Consider the following 26,827-nt stretch of genomic DNA (forward strand, 5'->3'; position numbering starts at 1 on the left):
GGAAAGACAGAGAGAGAGGGAGGGAGATTGAAAGAAGTTTAAGACCTTAGCTGTGCTGGGATTGTGACACTTCAAAGGAACCCCTCAAACTGTCAAACACAGAGAAGTCCATTACAGGAGTGTTGTTTTTGTAACAAAAACAGGGTGACTATTTTATTTTATATTTAAAATAGCATATCTTGTAAATTTCATAAGAACAAATTTTGATGAGCGCATTACATCGTGAAGCCCCGGTGATTCGCTCACAGTGGAGGGCTTTAGGACCAACCTGCAAAGATTTTGATTGCCAAGGAATTCAGAACACAAACTGATGGCTTCCCCAGGACGCCGAGCTCTCAGAACCCGCACGTCGTCTGTACCTGGGGACCTGGGCTGGCTGTCTCCTTCCCCCGTGGTGGCTTGTTCTCAGCTCCTTTGCCTCCAGGGCAGGAGATGGTGGCAGGTCCATTAACCAGCTGTACTCACAGCTGTGTGCCATCTGGGGGGCCAGTTGTTGAGGAGTCAAAACATGTAGCATGGGCAAAGTTTGGATATGCAGACACACATGCACACGTGCACACATACACACACACACACACACACACATACACACACACACACACACCCAGAGTTCTCACCAGCAAAATCTGCACTCCTGTTATAAGCTCACTTCTGCCAATCATTTCAGTAACTGGCTGTGTGGAATGACTGACATTTAAATACATACGATGAAAATGTTTTTTAAACACCTGCTGAGGTCAGAATTTGGATTCATTATTTTGCATAAAAGACAAAATCGGGATGATATTACAGTATTCAGATAGGAGAAGAAACTCACGTCCTGAGCTGTGATAGGAACAGCCACCAAAACTCAGTAGGACACAGATGTTACTACTTAAAAGAATTGTAGACATAAAAGAAGCAGGAGGGCTTCGTTTTACGTGTATGCCACAAACAGAAGAGAGTGAACTTGTAGCGTCTTTCTGAAAGGCAAGTGACCACTCCAAGATAGTGGTTTCACGGGATACATCAAGCCTCCTTGTGTCGTGCAATAAACTTAAGTCTTAAGTGGGCATTGTTTACACATTGAAACTTAAGTAGAAGGGAGAGGTTCATTGTTTGCAAAGCCAAATGATGTTCTGCCATAGATGAAGCGCCAAAGTGCTTGTAATAGAGATGAAAACGCTCGTCTTCTCCGCGAGGTGCCGGCTTGTGGCCCAGGCGCGCTCCTGATGGGCGCATCTAGGTTTTGCTGCACGAGGTCACCTCGCAAAGTCCCCACTTGTCCCCCTTGCCTCCCTTGCAGATGCGGACGCTTTAAGCGTTCCAACAGCGTGACGGCCGCGGTGCAGGCGGACCTGGAGCTGGAGGGCTTCCCGGGACATGTCGCCACGGAGGACAAGGGCCTGCAGTTCGGGTCCTCCTTCCAGAGGCACTCGGAGCCCAGCACCCCGACCCAGTACGGGGCGGTGCGGACCGTCCGGACCCAGGGGCTCTTCAGCTACCGAGAGGACTATCGGACCCCCGTGGACACTGCCGACCTGCCCCCTCCCGACCCCTGGCTGGACCCGTCCATGGACACGGTGGATGGCGGCCACGTGTCTCCGTGCCACAGGGACGGCGCGTGGTTTCTGAAGCTGCTGCACAGTGAGACGAAGCGGATGGAAGGCTGGTGCAAAGAGATGGAGAGGGAAGCGGAGGAGAACGACCTCGCGGAGGAAAGTAAGGTCCCAGGTCTCCTCTGAGGCTTGTAGACACTCGTGATGTTGCCGTAACACAAACGGCAGGATCCCCGGGGAAAGTCCCTGGGTCCCTGCGTAAATTTAAATGAGTGGGCTTCCTACTGCCTCCCACCAATTCTAAGACACAAGTAAATGAGCAGAAAAGCAATCGCTAAAATATTAAAGGGCATCCTTTTGTTTTGTTTTGTTTGTTGGATAACAGGCTGGCTTGTGCTCACAGGGATGTAGTTTATCTCCTGTTGCACGTGCCGGTTCTCTTGAATTCTGGCAACGACTTGATGTGGAGCAGTTCAGACGTTTTCTAGAATCATGACTGTCCCGTGTTTATAAGAAATTGCTTTGGCTTTATGCCAAAGAAACGTTGGACATGGTAGACGACTAACCAGCCAGCTGGTGCTGGCGGCTCCCGGTTCCCCATCCCCGGGCGGGTGGGGAGCTAACTTCCCCGACCTCATGTGGGCAGCACAGATCTGCTCCCAACCCTTTACGCCAGGTGGGTCTCCAGCTCTTGCGCAGAAAGGCACCAGCCTCCCCTTTCCCTGAAGAAACTTGTCAGGATTGTCCAGAAACAGCATCCTTTATGAATTGCTGTGTTGATTTCGAAACAGATAGCTCCCTACTTTGTTTATAGACCAAGAATACCACAAGAATGATTGCAGTGTATGTACAGCTAACACCTGTCTTTACCAAATACAGTTTCACAGAGGCGTTTCTGAATGTCTTAACTCGACAAAGCATGCTCTTTTTAATTTTTTCTTTTTCCATGAAGTCCTTTGTACAGTTGCTACATCACTATAAATCCTGAAGTTCAAAAGGACACCTGATGTCCTTGGGAATGTCACCCTGACATTGCATGTCCAGAAATCTGCTGTAGGAGAAAATGTCAGTAATCCTGGCAGTGGAGGCACAAGGATGAAAGTGTCAGGACGGTAACTTATAGACGCAGTGGCCCTGGCCACTGAGGAGTCCAAGAAAATGGTTGGTGTTTTGATCCTGAGTTGTTAAAATGTACATTGTTAACTTAGGAAGAAAGGGGGAGAGTGCCTTCAAATCCCCAGTTCTCTTCTCCCACATTCCTCTCTCAGTCATCACACCCCACACCTCCTTCACCGGAGTGGGTACTAGACGCTGAGGGTTTTGGAGGAAGTGTAGCCGGTGCCCCGGCCGTGTGGCGTCGCTGCACGTAGCTGCCAAAGTCACACCGCCCCCATGTGTTTGTCCACACATGTCACCTGTCGAGGGCACAGCCGACGGTGACTGCGCTCAATCTGATGTTTAAAAATCCCTCGTTTCCCGCAGCTTTTCTTCACTTGTCAGTATGTGCTTCAACGGGGCGAAGCCGTTTGAATTGTATCAGGGATTTATCCTCTTTATCCCAAGTTGACCGGGGATTTGAAGGAGACTTTCAGCTCCCGCTCTGTACACACCCCCGCGTTCAGCCCGGGCTTGGTGAGCGGTCCTCGGGGCTTGTAAGACGTGAGCCTGAGGTTGATGAGTCGGGATGTGTTTCCTACGCCCTGTGGCTCCTCCGTGAAATGCCTTTGAAGGGGAGGAGATGGGGGGACAGTTCAGCAAGAGGTAACCCTTGTCAGGGCTTACCCCACAGTATGTCTGTAGCATTTTATTCTAGAATCATGTGGATTTACACCGTTTAGGACACATCCACAAGGTTCTGGTCTCCCTCTGTGCGTGGAAGAGATGGAGACCTTAGTCCTTGCTGTGTTTGTAAGACAACCCAGAGCAAAACCTGCCATGTCATGATTTTCCATATTTAGTGTGTACCTTTAATTCAGTTATTATTTTATCAAGGATTATCATTTTTTTTAAAGATATGTTTTTTAAAAGAAATCTCTAAGCCATCATGTACTGAACACAGTGCCAAGGGCTCCGCTAAGTGCATCACTTACATCTTCAGGGGCTCAGCATAGCGTGATACCTGGAAAATACTGTCACCTTTATGGAAGTAAAGAAACTGAGGTTCAGAGAGGTTAAAATCTTGCCCCACATTCCACAGAGTAGAGCAATGGAATCCAGGCTCGAAGTCAGAGCTGTCTTGTGTCAAAAGCTGTGCTTTCCCACCACGCTGCCTGACATTTTTTAATCCAGATGTTCCATTCCTGGGAACTTCTCCTTCTCTGTATTCTAACACTGTCTTCTTCTGCTCTTTTAGAAAATGTTGAGCCCCTATCCCTGGCCATTTACTTCATTCTGATTCTCTGAATCTGTGACACCCATTTGTGGTCCAGAGAGAATCCCTGAGCCTTAAAATACATACTTGGGTTGTGCCTCAGCCCTTGGAAATTGAGCGGTGAAATTAAAAGGCTTCAGCACTGAAGCATTGTCGTAAGTTATGATTTTCTTGTCACTGGGGCGTTCAAGAAAATTCTGGGAGTAATGCCATAAGTGTACTGTGTCTGAAATCCGATTTGATGATCTACAGTGACCCACATCAACAATAAGAGTCCATCACTTAGGATGTTCAGTTGTCTTATTACTGGACATCTGGAGAACACATTTTTCCTTCAGCAAGGCAGAGCGGGAAGGGAGTTTCTGCCGTCCCTCAATTGTATTTCCATACACAAGTGTTTTTTTTATCTTTTTGGCACCTTCGGGACCTTCTTCTGGACTCCCTCCGTCTTGTAAACACCCAGCAGATATTTGCTGAACCCATACTCTGAGTCGTTCGATAGACTGCAGGTGGATACGAAGAGGAGTGTATAGCACAGAAGCTGCGGTGACCTAAGAAGGGGTGAAGTAAGACCAGGGCAGAGCTGCTCATGGCGAGTGAGAAATATGAAGTGTAGCAAGAGCAGTGCAGAGCCAGTGCTTTTAAAGGACTCTCTCAGGAGCCTGAGAGATGCTGCCAGCAGGGAAAGTCTGAGAAGGCTTCCTGGTGACAGTGGCATCTGGGCTGGACCTTGAGGGGAGATGGGTTTGGTCAAGCAGGTGGGGGGGGGGCAGATGGTGATGAGAGAGCAGGGTCAAGGGCACAAGCAGAGGCAGAGAACTGGCTGGGAGACCCTCCAGGAAGACCCTCCCTTAGACGTGGACTCTGCATCTGCCCGCGGGGGAGGCTGAGCCACGACCTCTGGAGTCCCTGGGCTCTGTCGTCCTCCACTGCCTTGGGGACACGCTGCTCAAAGGCGGGGACGGCTCTGCATTTTCCCAGAGCTCTTACCGTGTGGCCCCCACTGTCGTCTGAGATCTTAGGCTCCTGGAAGGCTCACACTTGGTACATCGATTATCCGCCAGCAGTGCCTGGCAGAAGCCCTGTGCAACTGAGAGTCAGAGAGAGGAAGAAGGCAGGAAGAGGTGCAGCCTTCACACCCGGGGGGGATGGTCACAGCCCTGCTCACGCCTTCTTAAAGCGTAGCATCTAAACCCCACGCATCCTGCAGTCGCCCTCGGCCGGGCTGGGGAAGACCCTGTTCCACAGGCACCAGCTCAGTAATCGTGACTCTGCGTGGGTTTTCCTACCACCGTTTAATAACTACGTGCAACTGCATTTCTATGAGGCTCAGAGGCAAAGAACAGAGAATAGATCCACTTGATCCTTTTTATGATTTTCTTAATTTCTTCTCTTATTGGCCTGGCTTTATTTTTTTGTGGACCAAGATGACAAAACAGTTGTTTTGAACCTCAACTGTATGCTTTGCCCATTAAACTAGCACCATATTAGCCACATTTATCTGTTTCCCTAGTAATGTTTAAAGGTCAGGTAACCTTCAAGTCTAGTCCTCGTTTTAAGAACAGATACAGTTATTGGTTACGGCCCTTTCATAAAGCAAAGCTTAAATTAAATGGCTGTTGAACCAAAACTCTGAGCTTGGAATATTGAAATTTCCATTACGTGAGATAACTTTTCTCCCAAGCTGTAATTTTATAATCACGGCTCACTGAATTGACTGAACGAATTTAGATTCATTCAGCCCTCTGGTTAATAAAAACATCGTGAGCCCAGTTAAATACTGGTTTCAGTTAAGTCATGTTAAAGCAGGCTTCGTATTGTTAATACATAAATAGATATATTCTGGAAGGATTGTAAACCATCACTAGACTAGTGTTTTGGGATTTTTGTGTTAATTATGTTAAACCAAACGGGTAAGTGGCATAAAGTAAAACCAAAAAAATTGTATGTTTTCTGAAATAAAAGAAATGGTTCCAGAACCACAAAGATCTTACTCAGCAGGTCTGTAGAAATATGAATGGTATAAGGAACTCAACAATGGGGTCTCTTGAGAGGTGTTGGGACGTTCTCTCGCCCCCAAAACAGCTCCGCCCAAAAGCGAATAATCTGAACATCGCCAAGTCCGATGCAGGGACCCGCAGACTCACGGAGCTCGGGGCTTTGGTGATTTCCTTCCTCATCTAAGGGACCCCGGCTTCACAAGTCATGTTAACGCCGGCGTCGGGGTTCGGTGTCCGGCATGGGTCCCCCAGTCCTTCCGTGCGGAGGGGCAGTGCTCCCTGGGTGGCGGCGGTGGCAGGGGGCGTGGCTCGGTCGCTGTGCGGTCGGCACAGGGAAGAGCAGACAACAGGTAGAGTGACCCTGAGGGTTCGTGGGCCACGTGGCAATGCAGGGGACGAGGAGGCCACGGGCCACAGAGAAAGTGCCCCTGGGTCTGCAGTTTGCCCAGGAGTCCCCATCAGCAAAGACAGCACACTGAGGACCAGAGCCAACGATGATGCTTCTGAACACCGCGGCCGCTACAGCCTCTGGGGTCTGACCAGTCGTCCAGGGAACGAAGAGCCACTGCTTCCAGACCCCTGCCAGGACACACAAGCCTGGTTGGGATCCTGGAATCCTGCTAAGGATGTGGTCAGTGCCCGACGGAGATGTCCCCACACAGCCCAGCCACCCAGTGGCCGCAGGCAAACTGGAGCATAAAAAGAAACGTGTGCTCAAGAAACACGAAACGAAACGAAAATGATAAAGCCAGAGATCCGGAAGCGAGGAGGGTTGTGAAAGCAGCCGTGTCCCCCAGCCTGCTCTACAAAATGAGTCAGGAAGGAATCCCAAGAGATCCCGGAGTAATACATCTTCAAATGATCATTTCAAACTGTCTGCAAATTTTAGAAAAACCCACCTCAAATTTTGAAAGAAAAGAATAGTGTAAATGTTGTCCTGGCACTTCATAGCAAATTTAGATAGAATTGACAATTGTAGAACACGCATGAAAAATAAATTAAAGGGGCAAGTCAGTTAATCAAATTTCTTTGTACATCAAAGGCCAGGGTTGTCTCAGGTTCTTTGTACGTTTGCATTCTGATGAGCATACGTCCTAATCTGTAGCTCTTGAAAGAAAGTGTCTAAACTATGACAAAATTAGGGAAGGATAGTGGAAAAGAATAAATTGAATTTTCGCTTCAAATTCTTTGCAATTATAGGAAACTATTTACATTATAGGTATCAGATAGAATCATCCCCATTCACTGAGCAGCAAATTCTCCCGCCATTCGCAATCAGGTCATTAGCTACACTCTGACGGTCATTATCTCTCTCTAGCAATAATCAATTTATACCCTTTATAATAAGTCTCCACTACATTAAATCAGCACCCAGATATCACCCACCTATCCATGTTGTGCTAAAGACGATAAATTGAAGTACTTTATATTAACACTTCCGTTGAAGTACGTTTTAAGAATATGAAAATTGGGGATTAAAACCTCAAAATGGGTAAAACTGATTGACTTTTTAAATTGGGATTGACATATATACACTAATATGTATAAAATGGATAGCTAATAAGAACCTGCTGTATAAAAAAATAAATTTTAAAAAAACCTGAGGCTTAGAGAAATTAACAATAAATAAATAAATACCATTTCAGGAAGCATAGAGTCAGTGAAAAGAAGTGCACTTATACGTGAGTCACTTCTATATATTCCTGCAGTGACAGCTTGGTTAAAACAGGTCTCTTGAAAGGTTTTCATCAGTCATGCAAGTTATAGGGGTTTACAAGTGAAAATTCAACTTTTCAAAAACAAAACTAACTCTTCCACTCAGCAACAGTGAGACCAGAGCTGCATAAACATATTCAGTTTGGGGAATCAAACTGGGAACAAAGTAGGAAGTATTTTTGGCCCTTCCAGGAGGTGCTCCAACCCCACTGCCCTCCTGCCAGGCTGCAGGCAAAGCAGACAGAGGAAGTGGGCGGGATCAAGGGTCTGGGGGAGTAAGCCCCTCTCGCAGTGGATTGGTAGGAGACACGAGGGCCCAAGTGTCAAGATGCTGACAAGACAACATTTTTTTTTTAAGTCTGAAAGGATGCCAGAGTGTTATCCACTTAACTCACTTGTATTAAAAGTTACATTTTTAGGGGCTTCCCTGGTGGCGCAGTGGTTGAGAGTCTGCCTGCCAATGCAGGGGACACGGGTTCGAGCCCTGGTCTGGGAAGATCCCACATGCCGCGGAGCGACTAAGCCCGTGAGCCACAATTGCTGAGCCTGCGCGTCTGGAGCCTGTGCTCCGCAACGGGAGAGGCCACGATAGTGAGAGGCCCGCGCACCGCGATGAAGAGTGGTCCCCACTTGCCGTGGCTGGAGAAAGCCCTCGCACAGAAACGAAGACCCAACACAGCCATAAATAAATAAATAAATAAATAAATAAAATTTAAAAAAAAAAAGTTACATTTTTAACTCTTCTTCGTATTTTAGGAGCAAGCTAGAATTGGATGATATTAGGGAACTCTTCATTTCTTAGGAGCGGTCATGGCGCTGTGGTCGTACAGGATGATGACGGATGGGGCTCTGGCCACAGCTTATCCAAGTGGGTCAGGAAAATAAACGCGCTCCGAGATTGGTGATTCTAAGGGATGGGGTGGAGGTGCTTGTGATACTTTCTTTCAAGTTTTCTGCGTGTGAAATTTGCCATAATAAGACTTTGGGGAACAACAATCTGGACAAGTAAGAAAACACAGGCAAACTAAGAAGTGTTTCAGGCCACTAACTTACCCAGGAGAGCACCATGTTCCGAACACGTTGTCTGTAGGGCCAGAGCCTCACCCTGTAGAAGTGAAGGCTGTGCTGTCCCCTCTGTCGTGTGGTTGATTTCTGTTGCATTAGGACGTGTCCTCAGCACCCCTCACAGCAACGGGTTTATTTCTGGGACATCAGTTCCAACATGTGACACTTGGTTACGTGGTATCGCGGCCCTTCCCAACGGTGTCTGTGACTCCGCTCCCTTCGAGGCAGGCCAAGGAACAGGGTCTCAGCAGCTGTGTGGCCAGGCTCAGGGATCAGTCTTTGATGCCAGTTTCTTTTTTTTTTTTTTTTTTTTTGGCTGTGTTGGGTCTTCATTGCTGCGCACGGGCTTTCTCTAGTTGCGGTGAGCGGGGGCTACTCTTCGTTGCGGTGCGCAGGCTTCTCATTGCGGTGGCTTCTCTTATTGTGGAGCACGGGCTCTAGGGTGCGCGGGCTTCAGTAGTTGTGGCACGCGGGCTTAGTTGCTCCGCGGCATGTGGGATCTTCCTGGACCAGGGCTCGAACCCGTGTCCCCTGCGTTGGCAGGCAGTTTCGTAACCACTGCGCCACCAGGGAAGGCCATGATGCCAGTTTCTAACGCACGTTAAATGTCTCAAGTCATTTTATTGAAGGCTGCCTGTCAAAATTACTGATGTTTGGGAAATTGGGGAGAAAGGTAACGAAATTGAGTTTATTTCTCTGGACTCAGGCTACGCCTCTGTGGAAATGCCAGGTCTCAGGCGCCACCCCAGACCCCCTGAGTCAGAATCTGCCTGTAACCAGACCCCCAGGTGACTCACGTGCTAATGGGGCTGGCCTTTGTGGGCTCTTCTCCAGATAAAACCTCAAGGACGTAAGCATTCTGTCCAGAGTAAGTACTTAAATAGCCTGTTAGTGGTGATGGCTGTGTCTCTGCTTCATGACGGACGAACCTCCAGGCTAAACCCCCCCTTTCCTGAAGGCTTGCCCGCAGGGCACTGGAGACAAGCTTGGCCTGCTCTCTTGAAAGCCTGAGGGAATGGCCAGACTAGCAAACTGGCCCGACTTTGAGTTTCAGGGGGTCCGTGGGGCTGGTTGTTATCTGTGTCTTGCACAGAGTCTCGAGGGGGACCCAGAAGAGAAGATGCTTCTGGCCGTCAGAGGAAGATGCCGTGTAAGCTCAGTGAAATAGCTGGGAGTTGTTGCTTTTAGACAAAACGTCAGAGATAAGTGGGCCTGGGTAGAGTCGCCAGAAATGTTTTCCTACAGATTCCTGCATGCTTTTGAGAATCATGGGAGCGGGACCCACCAAAGCTATTATTTCCAAAATAATGACGACGTTTACACAGACTAAGGAAGGATTGGGGCAGAAAGATGGGAAGTATGGAGGCCCCTGGAGGCAGCAGGTGTGGGTTTTTCCCAGAAATTTCATGCCCAAAGTCTTTTATCTGCCCAGTGCAAATCCCAAAGTTGTCACAGCTATGGGGTAATTGGTTAAATCCTTTCCACTGACAAAACTATATTATTTACATTTTCTAAGTGCTATTTGATTAAAGTCTTACAACTTACAAATCGTTTCTGGATTAAACTGACACTTCCTACGCCCTGAAAGCGCTGGTGAGCTAGCCCACAGGGTACCCCAAAGCGGGATGTTCTCACTACCACCGACTGTGACGCTTCCACGGGTCAGCGGATGGTGATGTGAGCAGGTCGGGAGAACTGGTCACACTGCTGACCCCCGAAGGGCTTGGTGCTGTTAGCAGTAGCTTTCCAAGCTAAATTTCCCCCAACACTGAAGTATCCTAGTAGCTGGCATTTGGTCGTCTTTGAATTTCCTTCATGCTCAGGAATGGAGCAGACGGAAAGACAGTTCAGCCCGTGGCCATAATAAATTCAGCGGTTTCACCTCCAGTAACAGAGATGATAGAATAATAGCTTTTGCTCTTTGGGTCATATCCCCTTTGTGTGATGCTTTTGCTTTTGTTTTTTAATGGACCCAGTTTTAAACCTGTTTTTTCTTTTTTTTTAACAGTTCTCGGGAAAATCAGGAGTGCTGTTGGGAGCGCCCAGCTTCTGATGTCGCAGAAATTCCAGCAGTTTTACTGGCTTTGCCAACAGAACATGGTAAGTGGATCCTCAGGTAACCTCGGCCCCTTGTAACCAAGCTGAACGTCCGTTCTTTCTGTGCTCACTGCCTTCCTGCCTGTTAAAAGACCCCTGCACATGTGCAGCCTGGTGAATGAGTGGGGGGACACTCCCAGCTTTGGGGGGAGCTGTGATTTAAAAGTGCAGCCAAAGCAGAGAGGCCGCGAGGGTATGGGCAGGGGAGGGGCAGGGGTGGGAAGGAGACAGGTGTTTCCCCAGCCGTGAGGCGTGTCCTCTGCCACCCGGCTGTCCCCCAGGGGACCTCAGGAAGGAGGGGAAACGTAAATCACTGTCACGGGGGATGTCACAGTGAGGACGGTGCTAGGAGGTGGCTTGAAGAGAAACATGTAAACAACCACAGTGCAAGAGATTAGGAAGAGATTTTAGAGATAATTTGTGCTTTATATGTTACAGTCAGGAGTGAACAGAAATACCATGGACTAAATTAGGTAATACGGTTGGCATTAAACTTGGTTCTGATCTTCCTGAAAATCAAGGGGACACTCTTACCTATATGTATACTTATATGTATACTATACTATGTATAAATAAATATAAATATATATTGTTACACACACACTTTTCCTTATCTGACTAAAGAAAATATTCACCTGATATTATTTGGAGAAATAACCAAACAGTAATCACATTACTTTACAGGTTCTTTTATTTATAATCCATACACTGACTTCTTTCAGACCAAACATTTTCATTAAAACACAAGTAGGTCTCTGCAAGGTCTCCCATAGCAATGGTTCAAGGTGATTTGATTTTGTCTTGTTCTGTTTTTAAATTTACAAGGAGGCGTGTGGATTTACAGAATGTTCTTCCACATCAAAGGCAGCATAGCACGTCAGAGTTGCCAATTTATCCCTTTTAATCAGGATCATTAAAAAGTATGTTTTCTCTAATATTTTCCAATTAATCCCATTCAAGTTCATCATGAAATTTAAAGAGTTACCGCCTGGTTGCCTATGACGTGAAGTTATAATCAACATTTAAAAGGGGAAACAGGCAGGTTTAGAGTCCCTGAAAGAAACATACAGCTGTGGAAACATTCAGTTATCATGTTTACTGGGCATGTTCTAGCGTCCTCTGTCGTGTGTATTTAATGATTATCTTTAAGGAATTGATTTAGGCCGTTGGAGAGAATGGTCCGTATTCCACCGAGTCTGGTGGGGAGGGTCCCATCTTCAGGACCCTACACTCAGCAGAGGCACATTATTCAAGCTTATAAAATCTGCATGTCTTCTCTGCCAGAAGCAGCTGATATTACACTTAAAAATTATCCACCCTAATAGTTTTGATCCGTCTTATACATGTCAGATTGCGTTTTGTGTTAACCTTTAAAAGTCTGGCATGACGGCTTCCTTTTCTTTTGACCTCCGTCTGGATTAGACCAAAAAAGTCTGGAGCATTTGTTGGAGGAGGTCAGGTTGGGGCCCTAAGCAGGCCTGTCAGCAGAAAAGCTGAAATGCTGACAGTGCGAGCAGGGGCCTTGCTCAGCAAAGCCACACTGCCCACACTTTGCAGCTTTAGGCCGGTGACTAGTTTTCAGTCAAAAAGTGGCCCCAGGAGATACGTCAAGAGCCCACCAGCTGTTTAGGATGGACGACACCGGGCAGGACCCGCCCTTGAAGCTGGCGGGTCGATACCGGTACCTCTCGGGCCAGCGGCTCAGCACCCCAGAGCAGGGAGAAATGGAGTCATGCTCAGACCGGCCGGTCTAACAGTGCACTTGAACACGACCCACGGTCTCTTCTCAGCCCTTCTCAGGACACACAGCTCCCAGAGAATGTTCCGGAACATGGAGCCTCAGAGCCCACGTCCCACCTGGATCCCACAGCCTGCGGTTAGCAAGGACGGATGGCTCTGTACACGTTGCTGGGGGAGGGGTCCGGCCTGGCTCACCACTGACATGAAAAAATGAGATTTACAAGCAGATCGGGCGTCTGAATGTCCAGTGGACACAGATGCAGCCATCTCCTGCACAAAGCCAGACCCTGGCCGTGCCCAGTTCCACCGACTCCACGGCCTCTGCTCCCTGGGAGCCCAGAGGACAAAGGTTTCGCCGGCCCAGCGGGGAGGGCAGGTGACCACAGAGTCCACTCTCGGGCGACATGAGCCTCAGCACAGCCGTGGGGCAGGACCAGGGCCCGAAGTCCCAGCTGGGGACCCGTTCCATCCCTCGGACACGTTCAGGCCCCGTCACGCCTGCACCTGCGGGAGAGGACGTTGTACTTGTGTCATCTTCCAGAAGAGCAGCTAAGGACCCGCCTTTGGGGGGAGGAGTCCCCCCCCAAGCCCTGACTGTCCAGGGAGCCCCCGTGCGTCCCCGTCACCTGCAGAACACGTCCCCGGAGGCAAGACCTTCGCTCTGCTTTTCTTCACAAGCAGTGGCTGAGCTCAGACAGGCAAGTACCTGACAACCCAGGCGACTGGATGAACCCTCCTGCCCCTGCCCCTGAGCCTGCACCTGACCTTGCACCTGAACCTGCACCTGCCCTGACCCTGCACCTGAACCTTCCCCTGACCCTGACCCTGCACCTGACCTTGCCCCTGCCTGTGAACCCGCCCCTGACCCTGACCCTGACCCTGACCCTGCACCTGACCCTGCCCCTGCCCCTGAACCTGAACCTGTCCCTGACCCTGCCCCTGACCCTGCACCTGCCCCTGACACTGCACCTGACCCTGAATCTGCCCACTGCGCTCCTCGATCCACATGCCCAGGTCGCCTCCTGGTGGCTCAATGGAGAACGGGCTTCAAACCGCAGACAATGGCCCCGGGTTGCAACTTTCACTCCAGTCGGAGGAGGAGAAAATGAGGGAATTTTGTGCAAGTCGTTTGGACAGTGGTTCTTACCTTCTGCCCTCAGGTCAGCACAGCTGCCATCTGGCTGCGTTGGCAGAACGGATGGGGCTCAAAGAGTGACCTTGTGGATGTGGATGTGGAACCAGGACTGAATGTCTGTGTCCCCCAACATTCACATGACGAGGTCATGAGGGTGGGGCCCCCATGCTGGGATCAGTGCCTTCATAACAGAGACCCCAGAGAGCCCCCAGCCCTTCCTCCACGTGAGGACACAAGAGAGAAGACGCCGCCTGTGAACCAGGAGGGGGCCCTCACCCGACACAGGATCTGCCAGCACCTTGACCTTGGACGTCCAGCCTCCAGCACTGGGAGAAGTAGACTGTGCTGTTCATAAGACCCCAGTCTGTGGTTTTCTTGTTCTCTCAGCCCAGATGGACTAAGACAAAGGTTAAAGGAAGTTTAAACCCAACCAAATAGAAGTTCCTGATGTGCTTCATGGGAAGGACTTATGAACAAGCCGGAAATGGCACATTTTAGGCAAATTCAGATAAATGTTTACCTATCAGAAATTTCTCTGTCTGTTTAACCTGAGATAGCCCCACACTGAATCAAGGGAACCATACCCAGAAAAATCCACACTCTTAACCTGAGGGTGGCAAACTCAGGTGCCTGCAGGCAGGTCACGCGGCCCGGGGAACTCGGGGCTGCGGTCACCAGCCAGCGCTGGGCGCCGGGGGCGTGGCCAGGCCGCTGGCCCTCTGCTCTTGTGGAGTCACCAGCTTTAAGTAGAGAAAACTCATTGAAACTACACATACATCAGGCGCCGTGTGCAGAAGCAAACCCACACATGCGCCCTTGGCTGCCCGTGTGCCGCTCCGTGGTATCACCTGCACCCTCCAAGGGCGGGGACCTGTCCCCGAGACAGTTCTGTCCCTTCAGGAGATCGACGTGCCTGCCCTCCCTCTGCGTGGGAGCAACGAAATATACATGGTACATTTGTAGGGCGTCCCTGACCTTCAGAAGCAGGGCTGAGACCGCTCAGAGAACAAACAGAAACGGCCGTGGCTCCAGGCCCATCTCCCCAGCGCCCAGGACCACCAGCACCACTGCAGACCCTTCCCGGGCACCAGCTTCCCAAGAACCCCACAGGCGACCAGAACCATGGGGCCTGCTGCTGCACCAACTGTCAAGCGGCTGGAGCCTTAACACGTGCCGCCGTCCCCAGGTTCCAAGAAAGAGTTTTCAAAATGAAACAGCGAAGGAATGTAACTACACGTGTATTCTTCAGTAGACTTTATTTTTCTTCTTCCCATTTCCTCCAGTTGTGTTGTGATATAATTAACATACAGCACTGAGTAAATGTAAGGGGTACCACATAATGATGTGACTTACATACATCATGAAATAATTATCACTATAAGCTTAGTGACCATCCATCATCTCCTATGGGTACAAAGGTAAAGAAATAGAAAAAATATATTTTTCCTTGCTATGAGAACTTCTAGGATTTACTGTCTTAACAGCTTACCTGTATAACACACACCAGTGATGGTGGTATTTATCATGTTGGGTATCGCATCCCTAGCACCTGTTTATCCTGTAACTGGAAGTTTGTACCTTTTGACCCCCTTCCGCCACTCCCCACCCCATCTCCAGTAACCACAAGTCTCATCTCTTTTTCTAAGAGTTTGTTTCTTTGTTTGTTTGTTTTTGAAATACAACTGACCTACAACACTGTTAGTTCCTGTTACACAACATAGTGATTTGATGTTTCAAGCTGATCACCACAGTAAGTCTAGTTACGATATGTCACCACACAAAGGTATTACATAATTATTGACTATATTCCCCACGCTGTACATTTCATTTATTTTGCAACTGGAAGCCTGTAGCCCTTAATCTCCCTCACCTATTTCTCTCTTCCCCCCACCCCCTTCCCTCTGCAACCAGCCGTTTCTTCTCTGTATCTATGACTCTATTTCACTCATTTTGATTTTTGTTCACTCGTTTTGATTTTTAGATTCCACATATCAGTTAAATCATACAGTATCTTTCTTTTCCTGTCTGACTTACATGTTGTTTCAAGTGGCAAGATTTCATTCTTTTTTATAGCCGAGTAGTATTCCATTGTATATATATATCTTCTTTATCCATTCATCTGTTGATGGACATTTAGGTTGTTTCCACGTCTTGGCTATCGTATTGATAAATAATGCTGCTATGAACGTTGGGGTGCATATATCTTTTTGAATTAGTGTTCTTGTTTTCTTCACATAATACCCAGATGTGGAACTGCTGGATTGTGTGCTAGTTCTATTTTTAATTTTTTGAGGAAACTCCATACTGTTTTCCATCACGGCTGCACAAATTTACATTCCCACCAGCGGTGCACGAGGGTTTCCTTTTCTCCACGTCCTCACTAACCTTGTTATCTCTTGTCTTTTCTTTGGTAGCCGTTCTGACAGGTGTGAGGTGACATCTCATTATGGTTTCAGTTTGCATTTCCCTGATGATTAGTGATGTTGGGCATCTTTTCATGCACCTGTTGGCCATCCGTATGTCTTCCTTGGAAGACAGATCCTCTGTCCATTTTCTTAATCAGGTTAATAGACTTTACTTTTTAGAGCAGTTTTAGGTTCACAACAGAATTGAGTGAAAATACAGAAAAATACAGAGAAAAATCCCATACACCCCCCTGCCCGCACACACCGCAGCTTCCCCACCATCAGCACCCCCACCAGGTGGTACTTTATTACAACTGATGGACCTCCAGTGACATGTCACCACCCAGAGTCCGTGGTTCCCGTCAGGGCTCACTCTCGGTGTTGGACATTCTACGGGTTTGGACGAAGTGATCGTGACACTATCCACCATTACAGCACCCCACAGAGTAGGTTCACTGCCCTGAAAATCCGCGGTGCTCCGCCTGTTCTCCCCTCGTCCCCTCAACCCCCATGGCCACTGGTCTTGTACTATCTCCATAGTTTTGCCTTTTCCAGCAGGTCCTAGAGTTGGAATCATACAGAATGTAGCCTTTTCAGACTTTTTAACTGTCAGCAAATACTTAAGGGAACTGTTCCTGAATCCTCGTGGGCCCTCGGGAATATCCGCACCCGATTCTGAATTCGTGGGGCTTCTTCCTAACCCGCTTCCTTGGGAAGAGCAGCCCCGCCCCCGCCCCCCGAGGTCTTGGCAGCTCTAACTGCGCGTGTGTGTCGGCAGGACCCCAGCGCCATGCCCAGGCCCACCTCGCAGGACCTGGCCGGGTACTGGGACATGCTGCAGCTGTCCGTCCAGGACGTCAGCATGAAGTTCGACGAGCTGCACCAGCTGAAGCTCAGCGACTGGAAGGAGGTGGCGTCCCCGGAGAGGAAGGTAACCCCCCACCTGCCGCTGCCACCTCCCGGCGTCCAGGCCTCCTGCTCCAAATGCCACGTTATTATGTGTGTCTCGGTCTTTGATTAACAGTACGGGATCCGATTTTCAGGGATAAACCCATGTGTGCGTGATCGGGGTGGAGCTAAAGTCGTCAGCATGCGTAGTGAGTCCCTTTCTTGCTGACAATTCCCGGAAGACACCAACAAAAATCACGTTGTCCGCCGCAGTCTGGTTTCCGGTAGGGTCTGTCCTCTGCGTTATCGCCATCAAACCTCTGTTTGTACTGTACTGAGATGGTTTCCCACCGGGGAAGTTTCAGTTCAGTTACAATGCCTCCTGTGGAGACAAACTTTCCAGTTGCACATCTGCAGTTGAAGACAAGGAACACTTTAAACTTGCCTGAACAATTTGAGGATGTAAACTTCCTGGCCCTGAAATAGGCGGGAAATGTCCATTAAGTTTGAACCTATGGTTTCACCTCTTCCCTTTAGAGATCATCTTTACTGGGGCTAATAGATAAGTGTAAATTAGCTATAACGACATTGACTTCCTAACACATTTTAGAGAAGTTCTACATAATCATAATCTGATTTTTCTGGACAGACATTATCAATTAAAATGACAAAGAAAATTAATCCAACATACTTTGGGACAGTGGTGCTTAATATGTCGTTCAGGGTGTATATCTAGATAGTTAGAATGAAAGAATCATCACCATCCATTTTCCCAGAAACGTGCTGCCCACCATCGTTGTGGGGCTCTAGGCTGGAGGCCATCGCTCCATTGCGGGCGGCTGACAAAGTCCTCACCGCGGATAACGGGGCCGAGGGTCCCGCAAACCACCAGGTTGTACATAAGCAAGTCCAGGAAATCTATGGTTTGGTCTTGAAGTGAAGGAAATCTTAAGAAATGATTCCAAATAAAAAAGTTCTTCGAAGAAATCGCTAAAAATACAACTTATTAAACTAGTCTGATGATATGCAAAAATCCTCCCTATTTTTCATTCTCCGGTAATTGACAGCTAATATAATCCCTTCCACCTCAACTGTACACAGAGAGTAGCCCTCAAAATGAACACAGTTCCTGCTGAGGGTACAGCACCCCGTCCAGAAGGCGAGCAGCCCTTGAACGCGGCCGAGGCTCCATGTCCTACACGCGGGACACAAGTCCTGACCCTCTGCCTCATAGATCTGCTCGGCCACCTGCCCGCCCCCGTTCCACTGCAGGACGCCTGTAAGCCTCTTGAAAACGGAGACTCACAAGAATGGTTGATTTCTTACAGTCCCATCTTTCAGAGGCTGCGAAAGGAGAGGAGAGAGATAGATAATCACAGTCAAGCACTTAAGGCAGGAGTTAAATTTTGAAATAGCTGGAAGTCTTCACAAATTAATTACCCCTGATTGTACCCCTGCCAAAAAGCCAGGAGGGACGTTGCTTCTGGTCCAAGTCATTTTAAAATAAGTCATGGGAACAAAGTTTCAGACACCAAAACAATCTTCCTGCCAAAAACAATAGCACACAACATCAGGATTCTGCCATGTGTTCACCTGAACCTGCACTAGTGTCCAAGCCCGGGCCCATCTGGTGCCCTTCGGATTCTTTTGGAGGCTGGAGGGAAAGAGACAGAGGAGTGGGTGCCCCCCTCAACTATCTCCTCAGAAAAGGCAGCGTCCGGGCCCCGTATGTAACACCCCCTTTCCTGACAAGGATACTGGTTGCTGAGTTCGCGCCCTCCATCCACTGGGAAGGTCCAGCCTTGTTAGCGAGGGGCCACAGCAAATAGAGGACACAGTGTGGGACACAGACCTTCCACCAGGACCCTTGCAAGCATTGTGTGTTGCTTTGCTGCAGAATTGTGCCATTTCTCTTTCTGGAAGAGGCATACATGTATCTTGGGGTGACTTGTTTGAGAACACGAGCTAAGGGTCAGAAATAGTTATGTGCATCCTTTTACCAAGTAAGCGAAGCATCATATGTAGTTCATGTCAAAGGGCTTAAGGCCCATAGTAGAGAATTTGGACATCGGTTCCCTGGGACACCCTGCGAGAAGGTTTCCATGTCCTTGGACCTTGGAGTCTTGTTGAAAAGACTGTCGCGTAGGACAGGGCTGTCAAGCTGCATCCTCCGAGACCCCTGGGAAACTCAAGAACTGTGAGCGCTTGCCAAGTGTTCACCCAGCAACAGGGTCATAATAACTTTAAGACTAGGGCGGCGTCCCACGCGCAAGTGCAGGATGGATGTCCTCGTGTGTAAACACTTCCCCCGGGTGATCTGGGGGCAGGCGCAGCAGGCCCACCCCGGGCAGGGTCACGCCGGCATCGGGTGGGCGCGGGGCTGTGAGCGGGGGGGACGGCCGGGCTCCTCTGACTCCCCCAATTTTGACTTGTGATGCTTTTCAGGAGGAAAGAAAGGTCCCCCCTCCAATACCAAAGAAGCCCCCCAAAGGGAAACTAACCATCACCAGAGAGAAGTCTCTGGACCTGCCGGACAGACAGCGCCAGGAGGCCCGGAGGCGTCTGGCGGCAGCCAAGAGGGCAGCGTCCTTCCGCCAGAGCTCGGCCAGCGAGCGGGCCGACAGCATCGAGATCTACATCCCCGAGGCCCAGACCCGGCTCTAGGGCTCCGGGCCCGCCCCTCCCGCCCCTTCTCCCCATCACCCGTGCCATGCATCACATCCCTGGTCACTCCTGTGTCACTCCTCCAGCGAGCTCGCCCCAACTGTTGTGTTTGTGCCATAAACACCCTGGAACACCCTGACGTCCACGGTTTGCGAGCTCACGGCCACGACGACTTCTCCCCGGATGGCCTGGCTTCCCGTCAGCAGGGACGGAGAGGCATGGGGACACCTGACCTACCCACTCTGTTCTCAGAGGGGGACGAGGAACACCTCTCGAGATGGAACCCAGTTCACACTTTGTTATTTATATTTTTATAAATTGTGTGATATTAGAGGCAAGAATAACAAAAAAACTATGAATGGGTGCATCTCACCACTCACTCGAGGCATTAGACACCCAAGAGGAAGGTGCTACAGCTTGAGTGCAGGAAAGAAAGACCCCACCCGTGGCCTGGGGTCACCGTGCCCTGAACCCAGCTGACCCCTCACGTGGTTCTCTGTGCCAAGTCTATGGTGATGAGAAGTCATCTCTCCAGCCACCAAGCTCCCCGCCATGTGCTTCTCCAGAAACCTGGGGGGTGAGAAGTCTGCCCCCCGCCACAGATATTCAGCGCAGCATCTACACAATCAGAAAGTCAGCTGAATGTTCATTCACACAGGGAGAGACAGATGGAAACAGAGCAGAGTCTTAAGAAAAGCTGGCACTTCTGTAGCAGGAGTAGAAAGGGCAAAGAGTTGTCCTCACTCAGATAAAAGAGTCATTTATTTTTTATTCCTTTGTAACTTAAAATGTCACACATGGTTCTGTCTTTAAGTTTCACCCTTTATGCACCATGTGATTTTTTTTTATAGATGTATATATATTCTCAAATGCTCTGTCAGTTGACTTTCCAGGGTATCCTTAAAAAACAAAACAAAACAAAAAAAAGTTTGCTTGTTTAAAATGACAGTTGTGATGTTGTAAAAAGTTTAAGAAACATGAATGTGAGTGGTAAGTATCTCTCAGTTTAAATGGTAAAGAAGAAACGTAGTTTACATTTGTATTTTTCCAGAATTCTCTTGTCCTATGCAGTATGGCTAAAGTCAAGAATATATTTCTTGCCTGTTTCAGACAAAAAGAAAAAGGGCACATTGTGATTTCCAGCTGTGGACTTCAGCAAAGGTCCTTCGTTTTCGTGGTTCTGATTGGCACCAGAGAAAAATAGGAAGGTCTCTAACGGAAGGTTTCCCATTCGTCTCATGAAATTTAGATGCCGTGACCGTTGTTCCAATCCGACGGTGTGTGTGTCTGTTCAGACATCACTTCAGAGGAAGCGCCTGTGGATTTATCCATTTGACCCCATACTAGAGTCCTCGCTGTGACTCCAGGTAAAAGCAGGTGACGCGGCGTTTCCGCCCGAACGCCGGGTCCCCTGTGGCCCCAGGAGTGCTGTGCCCCCAGCCCAGCAGCACAGACCCTGCCCCATAGCACTTTGTTTTCCTACCTTGACTCGCACTTTAAGACGCACCCAGCTCTCCCTGCAGCCTGATAATGTATGAGAGCCTTCGGTGAGGTCCTCGCACAGCTGGGGCGCGCCTTAACGCCTGCAGCTTTTCTTTTTTCCTCATATTCTACATTTCACGAAGCATGGGGTTCGTAGGAGCACAGATGATATTAAAGCATGTTTAGCTTCAAAGTTTTACTTTTTTAAAGCTGAGTAGTTAAGAATTCCCTGTAAGGACAAAACCCTGTAAATGGAACCTCATATCTGGTATATATTTTACCAAACAGCCTTAAAATATATTTGGAAGCAAAAATCAGTACGAATGTATATCCTTGAAAAATGCAAAAAAAAAAAAAAATTCCCTGAAATATTCTTCTATAAATGAATCCTATTTCCCCCAGAGTATTCTAAACATTTTTTTCTACCTAAATAAATACCTAAATCCTGAGTAGTATACAATACTGATGCTTCTTCCTATATTCAGTATACTATGTTAAAGACAAATGTATTTGCAAGCATTGGCATTTTAGACTTTAAACATGATGTATTATTAAGACAAACAGTTCTTTAGGAATAACCACAGAAAACTCGGTGTGTACTCCTTCACATGGGGACATGTAAACTGCATACGTGCTTGCCAACCTACTCACGTGTGCCTCACCTGGAAGCTGATGGGTTTTATCTCATTTCCTTGAACTTGTACGAAATATATACCAACAAATTATAAAATTAGACAATAATGATTTTAGATCCCAGATTCCCTGATCCTGACTTAAACCAAAGTACTCACTGGATTTGGATTAATTTTCTTTATGTTTTGTAGACTCATTTTTATCTTAAAATCCCCCAAAGTCTTGGCCTAAACCATCCCTTGCTGAGCAAATTCACCTACAACTAAATTTGACATCAGTTGTTGATGCGAAGTGGGGAACGTGTACGAACCCCTGTTTGGTCCACGTTGTTCCAAAGAAGGTCGTGTGACGGGGGGCAGGGGGAATGCTTGCGGCTGGGTCTGATGGAATGGTACCCGTTTGTGTGACATGACCAAGTGCAATATATCCGTTCTCATGGTGACATCCCATCATGAAATGCAGCCGATAAGCCATGTTTACACATTGTACATGTAAAGAAAAATAAAACTGTTTATAATACTTGTGTTAGTCCATCACACTAACTTACTGCAGTCACTTCTACAGACACAGAACTATCCTGTGATCGTTTCACCACGTCGTGGATATAATTTTACTAAAAGATTATATGTAAATTTGAGAATATGGTTGAAAATGATAATACACGATGTTCTAGGAACATTATGATGGAAAGTGCCGTGTTCTCTGTGATCACAGACTTGTATTCCCTGAAGATACAGCCCATAACCGTTATAACCCAGGTACCCCTTTAGAAATCATTTTCCTCACAGCCAACAAGTTGGTGTTGCCATGCTGAAGGCCCTACTTAACTTTCCAAATCAGAACACAAGTATGATAAACAGGGTCCTAAAGTTTAACAAAACCCAAACAAGGCAAATATCACTTGTTCACAAGTGCGCTTTCGATGTAATTCATCTCATACATCTTCATTTGTTACTGTTGTCTTTAACTTAAAAGTAGTTGTTCTCAGTGACCGTCATTGCCATTTTTTTCTCAGCAAATTTATAGAACCATCCTAGAATGGGGTATGAAGAATCGAACTGTTGTATGATACCAAAAAATTACATTTTTGTTTAAAAGGAAATGTTGTTGATGTTTGCACCTCAAGATCGATACTAAAGACTTCCAGCAGTAAATAGAAAAGTGTATTAGGAAAAATAACAGATTACATTTAAGATTCCCTCTTTAAAAAAAAATAACCAGCAAGTCAGTGACCCTAAAAGTAGAGGGACTCTCCCTGCTAGATCCTGTAGAAGTGGCCAAATTTATGACCAGAAGACAACACGATTCCAGAGCCCACAGATGCATGGGGTTTGAACATTTCTTTTGGGGTCTGTGCTCTCGTTTGCCTTTCCCAATACCATCTGGAGCAGCCACTGTATCCATCACTTTAGTTCAAAGATCCCGCGTTGCATATTCACTGAAATCCACGGCCCGATCCAGGATGGACTCTGGAAAGAAAAGTCACGTTGCAGACATTTGGTCCAAGTGCCTGGAGTGACTCTGAATGTGGGCTCTTCAAAGCAGCTGCCTGCTTTGGGCCAAAGCTTTCAGTGGCGAGTAGGGAGCGGAAGAAAGGAGGAACGGTCCTCATCAGAAAGCCTTTTCCCATCGGCAGTAACTGGGTCAAATCGGACAGACCTCGAGTGCCCTGAGGATCTGGAGGCCACTGGGGCATCTCAAGGGAGACGTGGCCAAGGCTTGAGCTGCTTTTTGCTGGCAGAGCCATCAGCCTCGTTCAGGGTTCTGTCGGGTTCCCAGAAGGTCCCACGTGCCTCATCTGGAATCAGCTTGGGAACGTGTGGGCCCCCGGGCTGGCCAGAGTCACCAACACCTGGTCCAGGGGAGTGGAGGCCTCCAAGAACTTTGGCCAGTGAGGCAGGGACGTGCCCACCTCGGGTGGAGAAGGGCAGCCCCAACGGTTCAGCCTGGGGAGGGCACCTGGATGCCACACCTCCCCGCCTTTCTGAAAAGTGGGACATTCCTGTCACGTCTCCCAGCAATGGGCCAAATGGCTCCACCCCACGTCTTTGACCTGTGCACGTTTCCCAGGCACCTCCTTTCTTCTCAAAGCCTGAACCGCCGATTTTTTTTTCTTTTTATTGCAAATTTAACATACTAATCAGGTAGTTGAAGACAGTGCTTTTCAAACACTAGCCCCTGAGGTTCTCCTTTGTTTTTACCTGCATACTTGTTTACACTTGTTTGAAAGTTTTGGTTGAATACAGGTTTCCAAAATTTGAAAATAAAATAGAAAACCTCAAGAGTAAGCAACCAAGACTGTAGCAACTGCTGGTTAGTAGGTACGTTTCGCCACCAGGCTGGAGCCATGGAAGTGGCTTCATCAGCACCCCCTGCACCATTTGTCGTAAAGCTCATGGCATCAGGTCACATCAGAGCCCTGTGCCTTCACAGCAAGAGCTCCACCTGGTCCCTTGACTAAGTTGATAGTTGTAGTAAGTGTGGGCAGTGGACACGATGCTGGGAAAGGTGCCCTTTTACAGTTTAAGGAAACGCCCTTTAGCACAGAGTGGCTGCAGAGGGTTCTGGAGTCGAATGAGAAGCCCAGCTTCTGTTCCTATATCAGCCGCCACTTCTCTTGACCCCGCGTCTCAGTTTTCTCCCATCCCCGTCGCCCTCACAGACATTTTGTGAAGACTGATGACATTCACGTCCTCTGAGCTCCTTGGAATCAGGCGTGAAAGTGTCCGTTCTTGATAAAGCTGATGCCCACGGCCCCCTTCTGTGTGGCAGATGCTTGCGGAGGTCAAGTCACATCCTGAGCATCTCAGACATGATCAGGACCCCCAAACGCAGCGGGCCCCTCCTGAGAAGGCTGTCTGGGCTCAGCAGGAGGCTGCCAGGAGCTCCGTGAAGGCTTGGAAGTGGACAACTACCGGGGGCCTTTCTCCATTTCTTCTGGCTTTGATGGCAAGCGCTTCTAGATGCTTCCACGAACAAGGGTCAGGCACCACCCAGAATGAGGCGATGTTTTCACCACTGCTTAAGCACAGCTTCATCTTAGATGAAATGACGAGCTCTTAAGTGAAACATGAACGTGAGAAAGAAAAAACAATTTGGAAGCAGAAAGCTGAGCATGTGGGACAGTGCCAAGGACGGAATCAGACATACTGACCAAAATCGCTGAAGGTTTGTGAAGCCGGCCCCTCTGGCCTGGCTTTGGATAATGACCCCGTTTCACACCTCAGAGAACGCGAAGTGCTCCGTGGGAACGCTCCGAGGAAACTCCATCTCTTCATCCTTGCAACATCGAGAAAGCCACGTAATTTCCTGAATTGCTGTCCTAACCCTGGCATTTTGATCCAGCATTGAAAGAAATTATTTCAAGTTTCAATCTCAACTCTTGACAGATGACTTCTTCGCAGAGGAAATGTTAGTTACCTACGACAACACTACTTTTTAAAAGATTTTGTATATACACACACACACACACACACAGGTAACAGGGGTTTACCTCCCTGCTTTCTTAGATTTTGTGTGACTCTCCATCATGGGTGCTTATTCTGAACCTGAAAGCCTCGGGAACGCAAGCGTTCACGTCCTCAGTGGAGGAGACACGACGGTGAAAGGAAAGGTCTCTGCCAGATTTGTGTACACATTTCTGGCTTTCAAGCAGACCAGGGAGAGGATGTCGGTTCGTGCTGGCGAACAGGCAAGAAGGGAGCTCCAAGGCTGTCTGTGGGACCTCACAGGTGCCATTCGCCCGCTCTTTGATTGACACCCCCTGCCCACCTCACCCCGCCACGGCCCAGCCCATCGCTTGACTACGATCACATCACTTAAAGGGCTCAGTACGTCTCTCTCCCTCCACTTTATAACTGGTTTGCCGAATTCAAACAGTTTCCCCTCGCCGGTAGTGAATCCTAGGCTACTTCTGAACTCTTATTTCCAAATGCTCTCACTTTCCTCCCGTGCAGGTCCTCCCCGCCCGGAGAGCGGTCCACACCCCCCCCCACCCCCCCCAAGTCACATGCCAAAATACCCAGGTGTGGCCTAAGGACTAAAGGAAATGCCTCCTACAGAAATTCAAGGAACGTTAGAACCAGGAAACTAGCTGTTTAGTTAACGTTTTTAAAAAAAACACAAAAAAAGTATATAAATATATATATATAAATATATATACATATGAAATCACATCAACAATGAGGATGAACAGAGAGTGCCAAAAAGTCAACATCTGTACAAAGTTACTCTTCACTGGAATTAAGCTATTTTATGGAATTCTCTTTCTCATGCTTTTCTGGTTCTTTTGATAAATCCTACTTCCTAGCATGCAGGGTGCCTCCGCGGAATGTACAGGACGCAGTCCACACCACACCTTCTTTCTTCTTGTCAGTAACTTCTTATCAGAATGCTGGTCCTTACTTTAAGGCGCTGAAGGATTGTGTCATTGGGTTCTTCTTCCTCCTGACTTTTTTTTCACTCTCCGCTGATTATAAGAAAAACGCGCTCACCTTTTCTCCTAGGATAACACCTCTCTCATCTGATTTCTGTATTGCTGATGTTCACCTCCTGTAAATAGTTCTGCAATTAAATTTTTTGAGAAAAGTAATGTCTGCTTGTTACTGGAGTGAATTCTCGTGTGATTTTAAACTCAGAAATAATTATATAGACCAAAGAGTTTTAGCCGGAGAACTTCACCCTTCCCCCAGTATATATTTCCTTGTTGAAATAGCCTCACCTCCTCTACCTGCTAAAAAGAAATGGACATTTATTAAGGCGACAGGTTTCCTACGCATGCAAAAATGGCACGGATGAAAATGAGCTTAAAACTAGTAAGTACGACGGCAGCTAGTTAATGCTTGTTGTAGATTCTCTTGCGTTGCAGGACAAGAGGCGTGTCAGGGCACGTGTGGGGTCTGCCGCTCAGGCTCCGGGGGCCGGGGGATGCTGTGTCCGCGGAACCCAGAGGCCGCGGTGGGGAAGAGCCCCCGGGTGGGCGCGGCCTGGGCGCCGCTCTGCTTCGGCGGCTCTTCTCCCATCAGCGTGATCGACGGCACCTGTGCTTCCTTCTCCTGCCTGTTGCCAATTAGTCTCGCTGCCTGCTGGGAATC

The 26,827-nt window shown here is 48.2% G+C and overlaps 1 protein-coding gene across 9 annotated transcripts in view; it reads left to right on the forward strand.

Moving 5' to 3' along the window:
* The window catches only part of DLGAP2 (DLG associated protein 2), a 736,824-nt gene extending 710,499 nt beyond the window's left edge, over positions 1 to 26,325 (forward strand). For 8 of the 9 annotated variants that reach the window (XM_082443964.1, XM_082443966.1, XM_082443965.1 and 5 more), the window contains 4 exons: positions 1,286 to 1,701; positions 10,699 to 10,790; positions 16,846 to 16,998; positions 19,401 to 26,325. In XM_082443964.1, the coding sequence (XP_082300090.1) occupies positions 1,286 to 1,701; positions 10,699 to 10,790; positions 16,846 to 16,998; positions 19,401 to 19,619 (880 nt within the window). In that variant the 3' untranslated portion in view covers positions 19,620 to 26,325. Of the gene's footprint in view, positions 1 to 1,285; positions 1,702 to 10,698; positions 10,791 to 12,577; positions 13,294 to 16,845; positions 16,999 to 19,400 lie in introns of those variants that run through there. The other variant, XM_082443969.1, reaches the window with a different exon arrangement.
* The last annotated feature ends 502 nt before the right edge of the window (positions 26,326 to 26,827 follow it).

The sequence above is a fragment of the Balaenoptera physalus genome (genome assembly GCF_965194825.1).
Source record: "Balaenoptera physalus genome assembly, chromosome: 21".
Lineage (NCBI taxonomy): Eukaryota > Metazoa > Chordata > Mammalia > Artiodactyla > Balaenopteridae > Balaenoptera > Balaenoptera physalus.